We start from the raw sequence: 19,852 nt of genomic DNA on the forward strand, positions 1-19,852 counted from the left end.
TCCGCCCACCCTTGTAACCTGTCTAGGTCTGATTGTAGCCTGTCGCATCCTTCCAATGTGCCCACGTCCCCCCATATCTTAGTGTCATCAGCAAATCTGAACAGGGTGCTCAAATATCTACCCAAAGTGCTTGGCTGATTTGTACAGCCTGTACGGAAGCCTACTGTTACTCTAGGTAGATTACAGCTAGCACTTATATAACTTATTGTGCTACAATTATATCTCCCAATTGCAATTAATTAATTAATTGGTGAAGAGGACTGAGCCTAGTCCCCCTGAGTCACAAGTATCACCTGATTCCGCAGAGTATGTGTTTTTATATTTAGACTAATTCTCATCTCACACACAACCCTCAACTGTGACTGGGGTCAGTCCCTACGCAGCTTCCTCATGAAGAGGATTTGAAGTATCGTCAATTTAATCCATGTCAAAAGCGAGTCCTTAGTCTCTGGGTACAGCCAAATGAGGCAATGATTGTGAAGTAACAGGGGCAAGAACTTACTGTACAATCAGGTGCTCCAAAGTAAATGCCCATGTGGCCATTCTCATCACATGGTAAGTCAAAGTGAAACAAAAAGTAGCTTAGTCCCATTTCACTGAGGGCTAAGGTCTTCCAGTTAAACTTTTGCTTACTGCTGAGTAAGAGTGGGCACACAAGGCATTTATATACATGCTCTGGGAGTTGGGGGAGAGAGAAGGGGACATTTTAATTAGAGCAGTTTCAAGAGCTGCTCTAAATAAAGTGCCTGGAGCATCATGTGTCTCAGCGTCCCTGTACTGAAAAATGATGGTGGGGGCACTTTAACTAAAGCTTCTCAAATGAACTTTAGTTAAAGCAACCCCACTGCCATTTTTTCAGCATTGGGATACTGATAGATGTGATGCTGCAGTCTGCTCCAATGCGCTGTAATTACAGCATGTTGGAGCAGGCTCAGTGCATGTGTATAGGTGCCCACAGACAATTACTTCAGAGCAGCTCAAACACGTTAACTCCTGAACCTCTGTTAATTGCTACTGTTTGTTTTTCCAGTCTCTCACTCTCTCTCACCTTACAGCCCAAAAAGATGTCCTCCAACTCAGAAAAATCAAAGTGCTTTTGGCTCAAATATACAAGTTTTTCTACTGCTTGCATTGTGGATATATTTGAATGCCACACTAATAAGAATACATGTATCCTGTCTGGGAAACATTGCTATTTTCACTTTATAGATGCTTACGGTTGCAGGATGAGTCTCCTGGCATAGCTTCACTGAGTGCTAGTGTCTTAACCAGAAAATCCTCCTTCTTTTAGAATAGTGAAGATTAAATAAATGAATTCCACTACTCTTATTACATTAAATATTTTTGTTTGTACTTTGTACAGTCTGCATATAGCAACCTCTGATGGATCTGATCTCTGAGAAAAAAATGAAAACACCAAAGTAAGATCTACCAGTATATTGTAAAACTAAGAAAATCAACTTTAAAAAAATACAACTTCACACTGAAAACACACTGAAAAAGCTTGTAATGCTATTTGATCCACATATACTGACTAAGAAATTGATAAGGCTTGTAAAAAGACAGGAAGATTCAAATATGAGCTCTGACAGTGCAAAGGGGAAGTGAGTTCAAGAAGCAAGGTCTTTGCACCGAGTACACCCAACCTTCAAAACCACAAACCCAAGGAATATTTGTTACATGCCCCAGTTGATCTTAACTGTTGGGATAAAATTGCCTGTATGCTACCTGGGACTTAAAACTAAAAAGGACTTTTAAAGATCAAAAACAACCCCTTGAACTACATCTGGAAATGAATTTGCAGCTCTTAGAGCCTCTGGTGCACAGATGGAACATGTTGCCAGTGTGGCGCACAGATGAGTACATTGGCAGCAGAATTCTGCATTGGATGATTTGGTCCTATGGGTAAAAAAATCCAGCTAGGAGCAAGTGATGCAGGAACAGATAACAGTAAAGTCTGACTGGAAAAGAAGTGTTACAATGTCCTATCCAAGTGAAGATGAGCTGCTGCTGCTTTTAAAACAATGGAATCTACACTGTGAACCTCTGCAACAAAAGCTAATGAAATCCTCACAAACAGTCACAGCATTTTTGCTGATTCCTCAGGTTGTATCCCAAACCATTACCACAGGGAACACTATAGCCCCTGGCAGATGTTACACATGTTAATTATGCCATAAAAAACAACAGGGATACCCATGCAGCTGATCTATGGTGCCAAACCAGTCACAAATATATTCCACAAAATATGTAGAACATATTTGTAGCTTGTTTCTATGGTGTCATAAACTGAATGTGTAACTTGTCCCCATCCTGATGTGGACAGTAAGCTAATTGTCAGCATCGGCACTGGGATGGGGGCTGATTTGTTCCCTTATGCCAAAAATGTGCTTCTGAGGGAGTGGGTTGCAATGATCCCTGGTAGGAGAACAGCTGAGGGGCTCTCCTCACCATGCAATTGGTGACTCCTGTGCCCAGCAGCCTTTCTAGTCCCCTGCCACAGGCAGTAAGGCATATCATTTTAAAATGCTGAGTGGTAAGGAGTTGTAGGGAATTGGATTGCAGGAGCAGTTTTTAGGTATCCTAAAAATACCTGGATACCTAAAAACTGTGCATTTTCCTCATACCCCAGGGCTGTCTGGGGCCAAGGTCAACAATTAGCTGACTGTCATCCCTGCCCTGGACAGTCCCAGGTCTTGAACCCACATATGGGGCTGAGGACCCAGCTTTCAATTTTCTGGTGCAGGAAGAGCCTTGGATCATGGTCCCGGGCTCCTGCTGTGCCAGTAAGTAGAAAGGACATGATTGGGATCTAATCTCTGATCCTAAAATTGAGCATGTTACCATGCATGTGTGGCATGGCAGATAGCATGATTGCTGGGACTGGGGATCAAATCTCATTGTATAATTAAATGAATGTGTGCCAAGGGCCTAGGTGATCACACCTTATTGATTCCAAAGAAACAGAGATAAAGAACTGAGTATCATCAGCAAACATAGGCTGTCTCCTGTTCCCCCTTAATACCTTCATTTACAACACTGCCTTTTTTCACACTCAAGGCACCCCACACTAACTTTTCTGAATTTAGCAATACTTTGGTTCAACAAGAAATTTATCACAGCATGGTTTTTTTTAACTGTAGAAACCTAGCCAGCAATTCTTCTGTTACTAAAAACTCAGAAAGAACTCAACAGGGCAGTCTGCTTTTGCTACTATGAATTCCTATTTGAAATATCTGGGTTGATCTTGTGAATCACATGTAGCTGTCCGCACACCCAACAGTGCTAATATTTGTGGCACCCTTTGAAGTATCTTGCATCACCCTGGTTAAGAATACTGATTGAACAGATTGAAGAGGATTGGCAAAGCATATCCCAAGAATATACTACATGACAGAGCCCATAAGGTGAATGAGTGCACTCTTACTCTCTGGGTTGTCTCTAAGGGAGAGGAATGGAGCTAGTGAAGAACAATTCTAGCTCTTCTACCAGGCTATTCAGACAGAGCCACCACCTTGTGGTTAAAGGTACTATGATTTACTGGGCAGATCTAACAGAATTACCCTAGCCATTTCTGTCTTTTCTTATCTGTGGGTGTGCCTACACATGCATTTAATCCAGGATCAGTTTACTCATGAGTAAATTACATATAAGTAAATGGTCCTAGGCAGGTGTCTACATATTCAGGGAAGTAGGAGCAGATCTTCTGCTAATGGCAGCAAACTGGTCCTGCTTCCTGGGGTCCTGCAATGGGCGTCTGCCGCCATCAGGGGGAGCTCTAGGCTCCCCCTGGGTGCCAGCCCAGGAATTGGCAGGGAGCACCAGGCCAGGAGACAGTTGTCTCCTGGCTGGGGCTGGGACATTACAACCTGCCCCTGACGGCTGTGCCGGAGCGGGGACAACGTCTCTTTGCCCCAGCAGCATGGAGCTCCTGGCCCAGCCTTCCCAATCAGAAGCAGGGAACTTGGAAAGAGCTGCAGGGAAAGGGCAGGTCCCAGCCCCTGCCCTGATCTGCCAGTGGGGCAGCTAACAGCTAGCTCACTGCTAGCTGCCCCACCGGCAGATTGAGATAGGGGGCTGGGACCTATCCCATACCTGCAGGTAGGAAGCCTGTTCCCCTCTCAGATCCCTGAGCATGGTCCTGAGTAGGGAACAGGTTGGGGGGGGGAAACAAATTGCTCCCCACCCAGCTCTGTGCTTACAGAGATGAGTGGGGAAAAGGCTTCCCAGCCCCACCCCGCAGGGTACTCGCAGTGCCAACTCTACAACCATGGAGCTGGCACTGGGTGATAAGGGTCTCCCAACCCCCCACTCCTTGATTATGATGGCAAAGTGGGGCCTGGGAGTTGAGAATCTCCCATCCCCCACTCTCCAATCACAATCTTGGAGCGGGAGGCTTGGAGCTCCCAACTGCTGAGGCAGGTAGACATAGTCCCCACTCAGGCTCTGGTGGCAGAGGCAGACCTGGAAGCAGGCAGCTCCTGGAGGCAGGGAGTAAATCTCCCACCCCCTGACGGCCAGCTGACCAGGAGCAGATTTACTCTCAGTCAGGCATCTACCCAAATGCTACTGCACCGTTACTAATTGAAATTAAATTTCCTAGTTGCACTTGCAGGTAGCAAATTTACTTACGATTAGTGAGGTTTACTTGGCAGTAAGCAGGTGCATGTGTGGACGCACATGCTTGCTGTGCAGAAAACTATGCTACTGCATAGTAAAATGTCTTATGTAGACAAACCCTGTATGAATAAGTTTGGATTTCAAGGATCTTAAAATATATTGTGCATCTACATGAGATGCTTTACTGTGCAGTAGAGCAATTACTGCGCACTAAGTGTCTGCGTCTACATGTGCAGATACTAACTGTGCAATAATTTACTCTAATTGCAGTTAAGTTTGTTACCTACAAACGCAACTAGCTAATTTTCTCAAAATTACTTAGTTTGCAGTAGCACACATGTAGTTGGCTGACTGGAAGCAAATCGGCTCCCAGTCAGCTGGGCAGCAGGGTTTGGGAGATTGCTCCCTGCCCCTGGGAGCTGCCTGCTGCTGGGGCAAATGCTGTCACCAGAGCCCAGGTGCGAACAATGTCCCTCTGCCCCAGCAGAAGGGAGCTTCCCAGGCCCTGCTCCACAGTTATGGGGTGGGGGCTGGGAGATCCTTATATGCCAGCCTGAGCCCTGCAATTGCAGAACCTGGGCTAGGAGATCCTTCTCTCCCACCACCAGCTTCATGGTCACAGGGCCAGTGCTGGGAGATCCTTATCTCCCAGCACAAGCCCCATGGTTGGGACATTGCTCCCTGCCCCCAGGAGCTACCTAGTGAGGCCTGGGTGGGGGACAATGTTCCCTTGCCCCAGAAGCAGGGAGCAGCCAGACCTTACTCCATGATTGCAGGCCTTGGGCTGCAAGATTCTTATCTTCCAGTGCTGGCCCCATGGCTGTGGAGCTGATGCTGGGAGAGAAGGATCTCCCAACCTTGGCCCTGCGATCATGGAGCAGGGGCTGGGAGCTCCCTCCTTCTGGGGCAGCGGGGACAGTGTCCCACTTGGGATCCAGTGGCAGAACCCATCCCTGCAGCAGGCAGCTCCTGGGGGCAGGGAGCAATTTCCCAGCCCCACTCCCCCGCCAGGAGACAGCAGTCTCTTAGCCCCTGGGCTAGCACCCAAGGGAAGCTTAGAGCTTCCCCTGGCTGCTGTGGGGACCAGTTGAAGGGCCACAGGGAGCAGGAGATGTCTGCTCCTAGGAGCAGCAAATCTGCTCCTGCATCTCTGCACGTGTAGATATGTGCCCAGGAGAGTTTATTTTTGAGTAGTTTAAGAGTAGTTTACTCGAGAGCAGACTGCTTCTGGATTATTTGCACATATAAGGGTATGTGGAAGCCCACTGAGTATAAGAATATTTCTTTTATACCAGGTATTTAATGTAACATTATGTTTACCTGAGGGTAATAAATAATATTATTTTTCTTACAAGCAAGAAATGTCCTACTGTTTTAAAGATCATATTGGTTGAGAGCCTTCAGGCTGCTGTTTTCCAAAAGTTTTAATTCCCTGACTGAATGTGGAGCTTACATTCTGGTCATGGCCAGTATTTAATAAAGATCCAAGAGTAAAGGGGCACTAAAATGGCTGGAAAAGATTGAGAAGAACGTGTGTCTGTGTATGAGAGAAAGGATGCCAAGGAGAGACTTTTTAACAACAAAATGGAAGGAAGAAAGTTTGCAGTCTCAATTCTTTGTGACCCTAAGTGACTTCTATCCAGGTGCCTATAGTTTCTGGATGGACTTGCTTCCCATTTGTCAGCAGAGCTTTTGAAAAAGTTCTAAAGTGTCTGCACAGCCTGATAGAAAGGAAAAGGAACATACTTGTATATGTAAATATGCAGATATGTGTGTCCTAGGATCATGGGAAATAAAGGTGAAGTATAATGTATAACAGCTTTGGTTCAAGTGCAAAACCAAGGCCATTCTGACTGGCTTTTATAAGCAGTTATTGCCAGATGTGAAGTGTCAAACACAAAAAGTTGTCTGTGATTAGAAGCCAAGCACTTTACATATGGAAGGAAAATGCAGTTTGGTAAAAGATCTTCTCTGCTATCATCTTAAAGGAAAAAGTCCTTATCCAATTAATAATACAAAACGTGGGATCGTTTTCAAATGTTTACAAATAAATTTATTGTAAAATAGCTTTAAATGGAGTAAAACAACCAAAGTCCCTTGGCTATTTTTAGGCATAGTGTTTGCTTGGATTTTTATGAAGAATATAAATATAAAAGAGCACTTATTTCTCTCTCCTGTTTCAACCTGTTTCTCTATGTAATATTCAAGGACCTTATCTATAGACTGGGGATGACTTCCTGACTCCATTGAGCTTGAAAGGGGTTTTGAAGTTGACTTAAGTGAAGCCAATATTTTACTCTGGGGTCTTAGTACATTACAGCTATTTCTCAGAATAGAGTAACAACACAATCCTACTATAAAACCAAGATTCTTGCAAGCCATCCGTGTCCCCCTGCTCTCTCCTTTCCATGTGTCTGACAGGTTGGCTAAGGGGAGCACAGGCATCTAACAAGGAGCACAAGTCTACATAATTTTAAGTGAACAAGGACATTTGCAATAAACCAGGTCAGACAAGGACCAATAACACTACAAAGCAGAATATTTCAGCTCTGCACTGTATGGAAACGATTACTCAAAAAGTCCATGAAGTATACACCAGGATGTTCTGGCATTAATTTCAAGTCAAAAGCAACTTTGCTTTTTTTCAGTTTTCACTGGAGAACTAAAGGAGAATGCGCTGAAGAATCCATTTTTTAAAAGTAGTAAGAAAACAGAATTAACCCCCCCCCAAAAGATTATTCAAAATATTTAAAGTTCAACATTTTGAGAGCATTAAGGCATCTTATGTATAAGCTTTTAGAAGTTATATTTATAAATAACACATATGAGTCTCTGGAATGCTCATCAAAATATTTCTGTTAGTGGAGAAATGAAGACTGTGGTGAACAAGAGGGAAAACCAAGGCTAGCACTGAGCTATTCTAGATATTTTAGATGAAGGAATCAATTAATATTGGGCAGCCCCTGTTTACAGAACTATTATTTTGCCATTCTGCAACCTGCTCTGACACATAAAAGCCGATGACTGTGCCCACTCTAAAGTTAAAAAGAGAGCTTTTTGACCTGATCGTTATAAATAATATACGTAAATAAAAATGAGCAACACACTTATGGTAAAGAATTTTTAAATGAATGAACATTTTTGCACTGAAAATTAAGCATCATCTTGAGTACAAGTTTCATATTTTTGAAACAGCAGTCAAGGGCAAATATGATGATCCAGTGAATCACAGCACAATGAATTTGGAGTTTCTATTCACAAATACCTTTTCTGGAACAAAAAGAAACTACACAATTTACTTCGATTTTTAAAAAAAAGCCAGTTTGGGAATTCAAAGAAACTACTTGCTAATCACTTCTCCCAGTCCCTTTTAAGAAATGTTCATCTTAGTTGAACATTTTACATGTACCAGTATTTCATATCTGGTTACCTTTTATGATTTATCCATAGCAAAGATGTTACGCAACTTTTGGTTAACCACTTAACAAAACTAAATCAAACATTTTCTGTTAGACCATGAATCATAAAATGGCATTTGCAAGTATACACAATTCTCTGGAGAGCCTTTACTATTACCAAATTTTTTTTTGAATTACAATTCATGTAATTACAAATATGACAAGCAAAGAAAGGACAGATTGATTCCCTATGCACTGCTCATGTTTCTTCAGACTCATGTCTCACAGATGGAGCACTACACTATATTATAATATACTGTTCTTTAGGGAGGCAGTGTAGTCTAATGGATATGGTGTTAAACTGGGACTGAAGTGATCTCAGTTCTATTTCTGCCTTTGCCCCACATCTCTTGAGTACCTTAGGCTAATCATTTCACCTCTCTGTGCCTTAGTTTCCCCAGCTGTAAAATGGGGGTGCTGATACCTCTTTTTTCAGGTGCTCTGAGATCTGCTAATGAAAAATGCTATGCAAGAGCCAGCTGCTGTTAAAGTTATACTATACACTTTGAGCACATCATGAAATGTGGGAATGCAGCATCATGCATCCCAAAATTCCTGCCTTCTCATCAACCATCCTGAGTTGAAACACAGGCTAATGCTGTTGGGATTCTTTAAAAGTTGAGAGCATCAGTGAAAACTGGAACATGGAGTACCAAACTGAGAAAAGAAGCCACCATAGGCAGAACCCTATTTGGCACTTATGCATAGTTGGTGATCTTGTTCCACACAGTGTGGATGCATGAGTGTGCAAGTAACTACAGAGCATGCACAAGCAGGTAGGTCCATAAGTCTCAAAATTATGTAGGTCCATAGGTCTCAAAATTGTGGCCAGGCAAAAGTAAGGAGAGCCATTCATGTTTCAACCCACTAGCTGAGCTGGCTAAGGAAATGGGAGGTCAGGTTCTAGTCCTCACCACCTGGGGGGTAGGGGAGAGGGGGGCAGGTTGAACTTGTATCTCTCTGACTTACTACCACAGTGCTGTAGAAAAAAACTGTGATCATGTTTATTTGCCAAAAGAAATTTTGGGATTTACACTTGCCTGCATATACAGAGCCATGCACAATGCACCTGCTCTGCCATGATCAGTAGCTGTGTGGGTGCTTATACATGTAGTATAGGATTGAAAGCCAGGTAAAAATGACATAAAACAGCATTTACAGGGTTGGGTAACTGCCGTGTGGGTAAAGTGACACAGGATTTTGCCTTATCTCTGTCTACAAAAATGGTCCTGCCAGAAAGAACATATGATGATGTTAAGGACCTGTCAAATGTTGTCAAGACAAGAAGCACAACACAGTGCCACTGAGTGTTTGAGTCACAGAAGCATTTCCACCTGTTTGTACATTTGTATATATGTATCTTGATTTTAAAATTGGGTGACACTTATATAGCTTTCTTCCTGTTATATAGGCTTCTCACTTCCCCCTGATATGTCAGTAAAAATTGGGTAGTATTTCACGGATAGAAATAAAAAAAGCCCCCTAGAAGCAACATAATCCAAAAACACCATGCACTCTTCTTTTAATGATAGCTCTAGCCACAAACAAAGCCATAGGATTACTAATAGACTAATTAAATCATATGAAAAAGACATTTAAATCATTAGCTCAGCTAATATAAATTCCTGTTGACTATGGAAAATAGGAAATGGATCACATAATGCTACAAACCAAAGCAGCATACATGCTGTATGAGCACCTACTTTGTAATTAAAACATGGTCTCTTATTTCCTAAAACTTACTCTTCATTTTTCCTGTTTCCTTAGTTTACTAAGGGCACATCTACATGTCACCCTATGTCACCATGGTGATCCACTATGTCACTGTACAGCACGCTGTGGCAAATGTAGCAATCATGTGAGTCTGCACATGATTGGCAGCTGCTTTGCCATAGTGATGCACTCCCCCGTTTTACCACACCGTACTGCACTGTGTGCGGCTTTAAGGCAAGGTTGTGACAAAAGCTAACCATGTGCCACATGCAGTGTGGTAGGGGTGATTACTTCACTGTGCATTAGTACTTTCAAAAGGTAGTGCTAAAGCTAAAGGACTTACAAAAGAAATCAAAACTGCCTCGCACATCCAAGGGAGGAACAATATACAAACTAAGATCCTCCTAAACATTTTCTAAACCAGTCAAAAACAACCCCTTAGGGTTATGTTCCCTGAGAAAGCCTATGCTACATACAGAAGATATTACTAAAACTATGTTGAATATTTGAAGGTATCAAGAAAAAAAATAAATTGTTCTGTGCCTTCAATTAAAGGATAAGGGAATTTTCTTTCTAAGGGAGGACTACAAGTAGGGAGATGACGGTAACACCAGAGATAAAAGAACTTAATTGCAGCAAGTCAGCAGCCTAGACCAGTTAGGCCTAAGAGGTGCTCTTGTGCACTGGAATAAGAGAATAAGTAGAAACTATTTTCCCCGCCTATAGATGGAGCTATGATTCCTACTGTATCTTTTAAACATCACTTGGTCAAAAGCAAACATTGCCTTCAACTTATGTCTAGTGAGTCTAAGATCCTTACACACACAAGCTGTTTCTAGACCTGTATATAGCTCAGCCTACTATTCGGATTTATATTCAATTACAAGGCAATGGTAACATGTACCTAATTAGGGGGCCAGGAACAAAATGAATGCATTTAGAAGAACTTGGCAGCAAAACATGGGGCAGACTCTTGACCCTTACATTTTGGGATCACATTACAGAAGTGCCAGTGTGTACTGGGCACAGGGACCAGTGTTGTACTGTACTGGATGATTATTAGGCCTGTGAGAGTCAGCAGCGATCTGATCCAGCTTTGGATCCAGCCATGATCTGATCCGAAGCTCCGGACCTGGTTTCCGCCTCAGTCTGGGCGAAGCGGCTTTGAAGCTTTGGAGCCGCCTCTATGATCCGGCCATAGGACATAATGGGGAATCAATGAAATATCTATAACTTTGTTTTTTGTTCGATTTGAATTAAACTTGCAGGGATGGTAGCCTCTGCAGAGAGCATGAGAACTGCCTAGTTTCAAGAAGATCATTGCAGGGGTTTGGGGGGGAACTGCCTCTCAAGCTGTGGACAAGCAAAACTCGTGCCATGGGTGACCCTGCGTGCGTTCAGGCACAGCGGGGTGGCAGCAGCAGGGGTGGTGGCCCCTGCTGTGACGCCTGCCAGCTATGGAGATCGGTGCAGGGGGCTCTGGGGCCCTGCACCCCCGGCTGCTGACAGATACAACTCCTGCCAAGCCTGTGTCTGTCCTGGGGCAGTTGATTGTCTGTGTTGAGTCTTTCCTCTCCTTAGCCTGGTTGAGTAGGTGCTAATTGATGCTGGTTATGTAGTCCCAGGTCCTGTGCATTGAGCTGGTCCCCGAGTCCCTGGTTCCTGAGTGAATCATGATTGATGGATTGGTAACTGGGAGCACAGCAGCTTAGCAGCCAGGCCTACAGCAGTGTCTCCCCCCACCCCACCAAGCCAGACACAGTCAGTCCCACAAGCACCCAGGGCACAGGTTTTGCTCATTTGCAGCTTGAGGGGCAGTTCACCCCAAACCCCTGCACTCACCTCCTTGAAACTTGGCAAGCTTTGTGGCCTCAGCAAGAGCTACCACCCCTACAGTTTTCACCCTGCCTAGATGTGACATGAGTTTTGCTTTTAAGAATTTGGGGTGCTGTTTCCCTAAACCCCTGCACCGATCTTCTTGAAACTTGGCAGGCTTCATGTTCTCTGCAGAGTCTACCACCCCTGAAAATGTCATCCAAATCAGACAAAAAACAACAAAGTTATAGATACGTTATTGTTTTCCCCATTATACCCTACGGCCAGATCTCTGAGGCAGCTCCGAACCACTCTGGGAAGCCGAACAGGGCAGCGCTGTGACCCGGATGCACTGCTTCAGACCCCGAGGCATCCAAAGCTTCTCCAGATCCAAAGCTCTGTCCAAAGCCTCACACAGCTCTAATGATCATCAGTACAGGAGCCATCCTATTGGTACAGGGAAGAATAATTTGAAGAGGTCTGAAGAGTCTTAATAGACTGAAGAATACGATCCCTCTTGTGCACTAACGGACTTTCAAACCAACTCCATGAATTAAAAGTCCTCCTGAATGGCAGGTGATAATCTGGACCAATGATCTGTAGGTGTTCAAGGGAGAATGGAAGATAAACTTTTCTTGCCTCAGTTTTTCTTTGCTCCTACACTATGACTTCAGAGAAAGAGAGACAAGTACTTAACTGGACAGCACTTTTCATTTAGATATCAGGCACATTACTGTTGAACTTAACTATGCATTGAAGTGGTCTAAGGTATTGAGTACATAAGTACCATGCCCTAGAGAAGTATAATTTCTTACTTAAACAAGTGAGGTGGATATAAATTACTTAGTACTATGTGATTATCCCAGGTTCTAGCCAGATGCACATCTCAAATGTTAAACAAGTTCATTTAAGAAAATTTCATTTGACCTGACAATAATATCTGACATGTGCATGGCCCTGAAAGTAAAACCAGTTTCCATGCACAAAATATAGATACTTACAGTATATGCATGGTGGCAGAGGCTCAATTAAAAAACAACAACAGCAGCAAAACATACAACAGGTCTGATTCACTCATTAGTTTTCACTGGTGGAAGCTGAAAGAACATAGGTTGAGGGCTTGTGATGGCAGTGTGGCAGGATCTACAATCCTGCTCAGGGATACAAGACCCCCTGTTGACCCAGCCAGTTCGCAGTGAAACTCCGATCAGTGTGCCTGATGCCCTATAATACATTCACACAAATTGGTGATCTTTGTATCATGTTTCAGAGGATTTGGACAATAGCATATGTATCATAGGATTTACTTATAAAGCCTGTGCAATTATACATGGGTTTTTCCAGGGACTGGTTCTATTCAATATTTTCATTAACAACTTGGATGACCGAAGAGGGGGTGCACCTATAAACAGTGGATTTTGCCAAGCCAGGAGGGGCTGTAGCAGGTGGAGCTGAGGATTAGCATAGGGTACTCTAGCATAGGTACATAACCTATGCTAGAGTACCCTATGCTAGAGTACCACATCCTGTTTTGGACTTTCACCCTTAATGAAGACATGGACAAATGAGAGAATCCAGAAGAGAATAACTAAAATGTGACCTATGGAAAAAGGCTGAAAGAATTAGGTTTGCTTAGCTGAAAAGAGAAGACTGAGGAAAGACATAAATATCTTCAAATATGTAAAAAAAAACTGTTTTAAAGAGAATACTAATAATTTGTTCTTCGTATCCACATTACATAGGACAAGAAGTAATTGGTTTAATCTGTAGGCAAAGTAGATTTAGGTTAGATTTTAAGAACTTTTTGGGTGAATTTGTCAGTGAATTCCTTGGACAGGTTATTTAGGAAGGCTGTGAAAACTTTTTTAGTGAGGGTTTTCAAGAGCAAGTTAGACAAACATCTGTCAAGGATAGTCTTGGCATACTTGATCCTGTTTCAGTACAAAGATGGATCTGATGATCTCTCAAAGTCCCTTACAGCTGAACATATCTATGATGTTGCTAAAGAACATCTGAGGGTAAGGAACTCAGAATAGCAAAAGCATCCACAAAATCAGCACAGGCACAGAGGGTAGAAACAGATGTCACCTGACGTCTCATTTGTGCCACCCTAAAATATTTAAGGTGACACAAATGCTAAGCAAAAAGCCACTGACACCCTTTTTCATGCTACATAAAGGGAAAATTAGTGGTGTGACAAAAGGTGATGATAGACCCTGCTAATTTATTGTGGTAGATGTCTATTACTTCTGTGGTGAAAGAGTATAAGCAGCCTGAGCTGCTTGCACTCTGCTGCCACCCAGAGCAAGTGGTTTGGGGCCTTGAGACCTCCTCAAGCCTGGGAGCACCTGCCTGCTTTCCTTGCTTACAGAGAGGTATCCTGAGAAATCTTGGGGTGCCTCTCCATAAGCAAGGAAGTCAGATTGTTACAGACTGGGTCTGGCTGGGCAGGAAAAGCAGGGACATCACACAGTTCCTTGTCCTGTGCCTTCAAGGGTAGGACAAGGGGTGACATGCTTGGCATGATGAAATGGATCGGCTGTGCTGTAACACTGTCGCACAGCTGATCAGGTTCATTTGGAGACATCTGTTTCTAGCCAGTGTCTGTCCAGGCAGTCATCATGGGACTGGGGCCTGAACTATTACTGCTTGAGAACATCGCAGTGTAGCACACTTTATTCACTACTTTAAAGTGAATGGTTTGACATATGGTCACAGTTTTGTTATTTAAGGAAAAATACGGCCTAATTGCTACTGCTCTGTGTAGCTGGTACATGCATTAAATGATGCTGTTATTTTTTCTTCTGTTTGCTTATCAGGGACTTGGTGCCAATTAAATGTTTTAGGGTGGACCGTCCTGTAGACAGTGTTTTTATTTCATTAAATTAAAAGCAGCAGTAGCATAAACTTTCTTGTTTTTTGTCAATGGACCTCAATTTCATTTCAGAAAAGACTCAGGGGTAAAATGTTCAGAAAAAATGATGGTCTCTGGACTGCTCTAAAAACTTCTTCTCCTATTCAACATTTTCCAAATGCAGAAATGTGATGGTCCCCCCAGCTGCTGCTACCAAAATCTCTGTGCTTGAGAGCAACAAAAGGAATGCCACCCAAATGTCCTCACTGTCACACACTTCATTTTTTTGTTAACTAAGTAACTTTCCTGCTTCTGGCAGAATTTTTCTCTTGCCATTTTTAAGTGGGTCTTAGGGTTCCCCATTTATCCTTTGCTTGAAATACAATGCGGCCTAGACTGCTCTAGGAGATATTCATAATCTTGGCATCTTCCTTTGGCTGTCTAAATGCCACTGTTGGGCTCATTAAATTCAGAGGAATACATGCTGAAAAATGTTTTCTTCCCATCCAATTTCTTTATCTGAATGTAAACAAGCAGGTAAGCCTGTGAGTAGATCAGGCAGGAGAAGAATTCAATCATACCATTTGCCATAGGAACATAAGTGCTAAGGAACATACTGGCCAGAGTTGATGATATCATATAAATCTCTGATCCTTATTTCCTACCGAAAGGCTATACAAGTCATACAATTCCATCCATGCACTTCATTTTCAGGAAATTCCACTTCCTTTATAAAACTTCATAGGCTGATGCACAGCGACTATTTCTACCCATGCCACTTTTGTTCCAACCAAAATGGAATTCAGGAGCTTTCCTCAGCTTTAGCACAGCCTCAAAGACTCCCTCACTAAATTTAACTTTAGCAGGTCTTAAAGAAATGTGTACAATGAAATCCAGCTGATGTTGGGAGCATGGATCGTGATTTTTAAAATTTGTTTAGTTTTTCAACCTAGCAAATGTATGTCTTGTGTGAACCATACAAAGTCAAAAGACGTAATCCAGCTGCTACAAAAAAGGCGGATAACATTAATAGTGCCATTTGTAAGACATACTACACTATTTTGCTCTATTCTATACCAGTGAGAGTTCAGCTGGAGAACTTTATCCAGTTCTGGGCACCACTCTTTCAAGACGGTGTAGGCAAGCTGGAGGGAATCCAGAACAGAGCAATTTAAATGGTCAGTTATTTAGAAAGCAATAAAGTATCATGAAAGGTGGAAAGAGATATTTTCTATTTAGTCTAGAAATGTTAAGACTTGAGACCTTATAACTGTCTTGACAAAATGACTGGAGATGTTTCCTCTGGCATGTCTAAACCAATGTGTATGCCAAGGACAGTAATAAATAGGGGATAGATCACCCTAGATATACCCAGTTCAATGCTTTCCCTCTAAGGCATTCACACCTGCCACTGTTGGAGAGAAGATAGTGGGCCAAATGGACCACTGGTTGGGCCCAGTATGGTGCTTATGTTCTTATAAATATCTAAAAAAAAGTTATAAAGAAGACATTGGCCATTTCTTCTCCATGTCCATCAGGAATATAAAAGGAAATAAGCAACATAATTTGCAATAGATTAAATTTAATGTAGCAATGACCAAAACATTTCACACTGTATGGACAGAGAAGCATTACAACAATGTTTCTGGGTAGGCTACAAAATCCCTGCCACTGCTGCACTTTTAAAGAAAAAGGTTAAACGTTCATCAGGGATGTTCTTGGTTTATAGGGTCTAGCCTCAGAGCAGGAAGATGGATTACGTGACCTTCTGGGCTCTTCCAGTTTTACATTTCTATGATTCTGTAAAATCATAGAATCTTGCCTTTCTATGATTCAATAGCATTTAATAATCTTATACAATTCCGCCTAAATTCTGAGCATTACAATCACTGTTCTCATATTGAATCTTCTTCGTAGTATCTGTTTCTCAAGGACAACTGTAGAGAATCCATTCATTCTTATGTGCCGTTAAGCTTCATTTGGTGTATACTTCTAATGAGACAACTTATCAAGCAGCAGTCAAAAACACTAGGAAGATGAAGAGTGCCATCTTTATGATAGGCAAGTTATGATTATAATATGAAAAAATATCTAAAGAAAACAGCTACCATATATAATTCACTTTTCACCTGTTAAGATCCTCTGGCATTTCACTTGTGAAGGTTAGAGTTTGGAAAATATCACGCTAGCTGATTGTGCCTGCTATTGATCATAAGCAGAGGAAAGCTTGAAATGCACGCATTACAATTTTTGCTGATCCTTTCCAATCTAATCAGGTTTGTGCAGTGAAAAAGCAGAGCGCATTTACCAAGCATCAGTGTAAATTAAATAAGACAATGACATTGGATATTAAATGTCATTTCTTCTGGTTAATAAAGTGCTTTTACAACAACGTTAACATGGATGACAGAACCCAATTCCTGTTTAACAACTAGATACACAAAACTAAACTTGTTAGTCTGACAAAATCATTAAAAAAATAAGGACATTTTTCAAATTGAATGAATCAAAACTATATTACAAAGGCAGCACAGTCCAGGGGAGAGGGTACTAGACTAGCCACAAAGAAACTAGGGTTAAAACTCAGGGGTAGGCAAAGTTTTTTGGCCGGAGTGCCGAAAAAGCCACAATGTCTACCTTGGAAAGTGCTGGAGTGCCAGCATGCCATAAAAACAAAATGGGGGTGGGGGGCGTACATGGCAGGATGCACTGCATATATATTTAATAATCATAAATGTTGCCTTTGTTGTTGTGTATTCCTTTTTTGTTGAGCATGTTGCAATGAGACAGAGAGAGAAAAAAAAAGAGAGACAAATAAGAGAAAGGAGAGAGAGAGAAAGAAAAAGGAGAGCAGAGAGAGAACCAGACACACACATGCACACAGAAAACCATGTGCACAAACACAGAGAACCAGAACACACCCAGAATGGACACATGCAGACACACATCCAGAGCCAGACACGTGTGCGCACACAGACACACAAAACCAAACAAACACAGAACCAGATGCACGGGCACATGGAGATGGTCTCCTGGGCCATTGGACAAAGTCTGACCCAACAATACCCTGGTCCCACCAGAGCCCCTGTGCTTCCCTGGGGAGCCTGCTCCTGGGCTGCAGTGCAGCTGGCCAAGGCCCCAGCCTGGAGCCTGCCCATTAGCCCAACCAACCACCCACCCCGCAAAGCCAAGCCCAGAAAATGTGCAGTGCTCCTGGCAAGGGGCAGCACTAGCCTCATCCTGGGGGGGGACTGGGCTGGGGCTGGGCTTGGAGTGGGTGGGAGTCAGGCAGGCTCAGCTGTAAGCCCTGCAAGCAGTCTGGACTCTGTGGTTGGCAGCAGCTACCATAGCCTGGGCCAGCTGCAGCCAGGTGGCTGCAAACAGCTGCTTCGGGCTCTGGCATCAGCTCCGTACCGGTGGCTGCAACCGGCCCAGGCTCTGGGTAGCTGCTGCTAACCACGGAGCCTGGTTTGCTTGCAGCAGGGCTTGCAGCTGCCCAGCCACCGGCTGGGAGCAGCCCGGGTTTTGTGGCTGGCAGCAGCTGCCTAGAGACCAGGCTGGCGGTGGCGTGCCAAGCAAAATGGCTTTGCGTTCCATGCTCAGCCCATGTGCCTGGGTGCTGACCCCTGCTGTACTCTGACAGTGCTGATATATAGCCTTGAGAAACTCCACACACATCTGTGTACCTTTGCTTTCCCTTGTCTTCATTAGGAGAGTCTAGTAATCTTGCACTGCAGTAATGCCTACATTACTCCAGTCAAAACTGGAGCTCTATTTTATTAAGTACTGTAAAAAAGAGATAGTAATAAATAGTCTCTGTTCTGGGGATCCTGCCTTGTAAAAAAAATAAGCAAAAGATAAGAGAAAGGAGGAATTACTGATCACTTTATATAGATGGAGGAACAGATAATAAAATTGCCCAAAGCCACTCAGACTGAGAACTGGACCCAGCTCATTTGAGAGCCAGGGCCAATGCCTTATGCACAAGACTACCTCTTCTTTGCTAGAAGATGCTAGGTGACACCTAATTTGTATATATAGAAAGATTTTCAGTAACTGCAGAGCTATAACTTCCTATTTCTATTTTCCCTGATGTACAACTTGGAATTGGCTGTAGCGTGCTCAGCAGTAAGTAGCAAGCCAATCAGTTCACTGCTCAGCTTTTATGAGGCTCTGTAGGGCACAGTGGTTCATGTGGCACATTTTAAGAAGTTCAAGGGCATATTTCTACCTCAAACTTCTCTCTTTTGCATCACTGTTTTACAGCAGTAATTAAGAAAGGCAAAACCCCAACCTTCAAACTCACCCTTGTTGTATAAGCAGCTTCTGGGTCATCTTCCAATACACGTGAGAGGCCAAAATCAGAGACTTTGCACACCAGGTTGCTATTGATGAGGATGTTACGAGCAGCTAGGTCACGATGGACGTAACCCATATCTGACAAGTATTTCATGCCGGATGCTATCCCCCGGAGCATGCCCACCAGTTGGATGACTGTGAACTGAGCATCATGTTTCTGTAACACATTTGAAAGGCATGATTAAGAGACTAGTCCCTCCTCTTCCTCCACATGCACATAATTTCTACTAAAATCACTAAAACCCAGGATAAACTTCATTATATGAACATTTGCTAATTAAAGGAAAACAATCTCTAGATCATTTGGAAGCCCATCTGGGACAGGCTGTCTTTTGGGGAACAAAAACTGCTTTACTGTTTACACTCTTAACAGAAATTCTGTCACACAAGAGGAAGGCAAATTTAAATTTCAGTTGAAACCAAACTATACAGGTCCATCAAGGCTGGGATTTTCAAGGTATCTAGTGACAGTTAATGCTTAACTTCCATGTGAATCCAATTTCAGTGAGATTTAGGCACCTATGAAAATCCTAGTGGAATCATTAAGGGTGCAGGCAGACTTAAAACTTAAATGTTTCCAAGTGATAAAGGGAATGTTTGAGCCAGGGGACACACATAAAGCCCTCTGTGTCATTCCTGGCTGGAATGTTTCCAAATTTTACAGCCTCTGCTAGTGCCAGCCATGGGGCACTTGAAAAGGCTACATCAACTTCTGGCTTCACTTTTTTGGTTCCCCGCTTCTTTTTCTTCTTCCTTCACAGGGATGGGAGAAAGAAGGGAGGAGAAAGTAGAGAGCCCTGGAGTGGAGAGGTAAGAATGGGGTGGGAGTGGTAGGTGCTCTGAATCTACAGATAACAACAAAAGGTTGCTCAGTCATCAGTTAGCACACTAAAGCCCTGTTTCTGCAATAACATTGAGACTAACATATAGTCTTAGCTTGTGGCTTATGCAGAGGCTAAGACTATAAATCAAGAGTCTGAACCAGCATAGGAGTGAAACCTCAATCAGATTGCAAGAATAAGTTTTGTTTTTG

The 19,852-nt window shown here is 42.9% G+C and overlaps 1 protein-coding gene across 2 annotated transcripts in view; it reads right to left on the bottom strand.

Annotated features, from left to right (window-relative positions):
• Window positions 1-19,852, bottom strand: part of EPHA3 (EPH receptor A3) — a 367,059-nt gene that overhangs the window by 45,059 nt on the left and 302,148 nt on the right. For both annotated transcript variants that reach the window (XM_019528572.1, XM_019528571.1), the window contains exon 13: window positions 18,767-18,976. In XM_019528572.1, coding sequence (XP_019384117.1) covers window positions 18,767-18,976 — 210 coding nt within the window. The remainder of the gene's footprint in view (window positions 1-18,766; window positions 18,977-19,852) is intronic.

This window comes from Crocodylus porosus, unplaced genomic scaffold (assembly GCF_001723895.1).
Source record: "Crocodylus porosus isolate Cpor-Errol unplaced genomic scaffold, CroPor_comp1, whole genome shotgun sequence".
NCBI classification, from domain to species: domain Eukaryota; kingdom Metazoa; phylum Chordata; order Crocodylia; family Crocodylidae; genus Crocodylus; species Crocodylus porosus.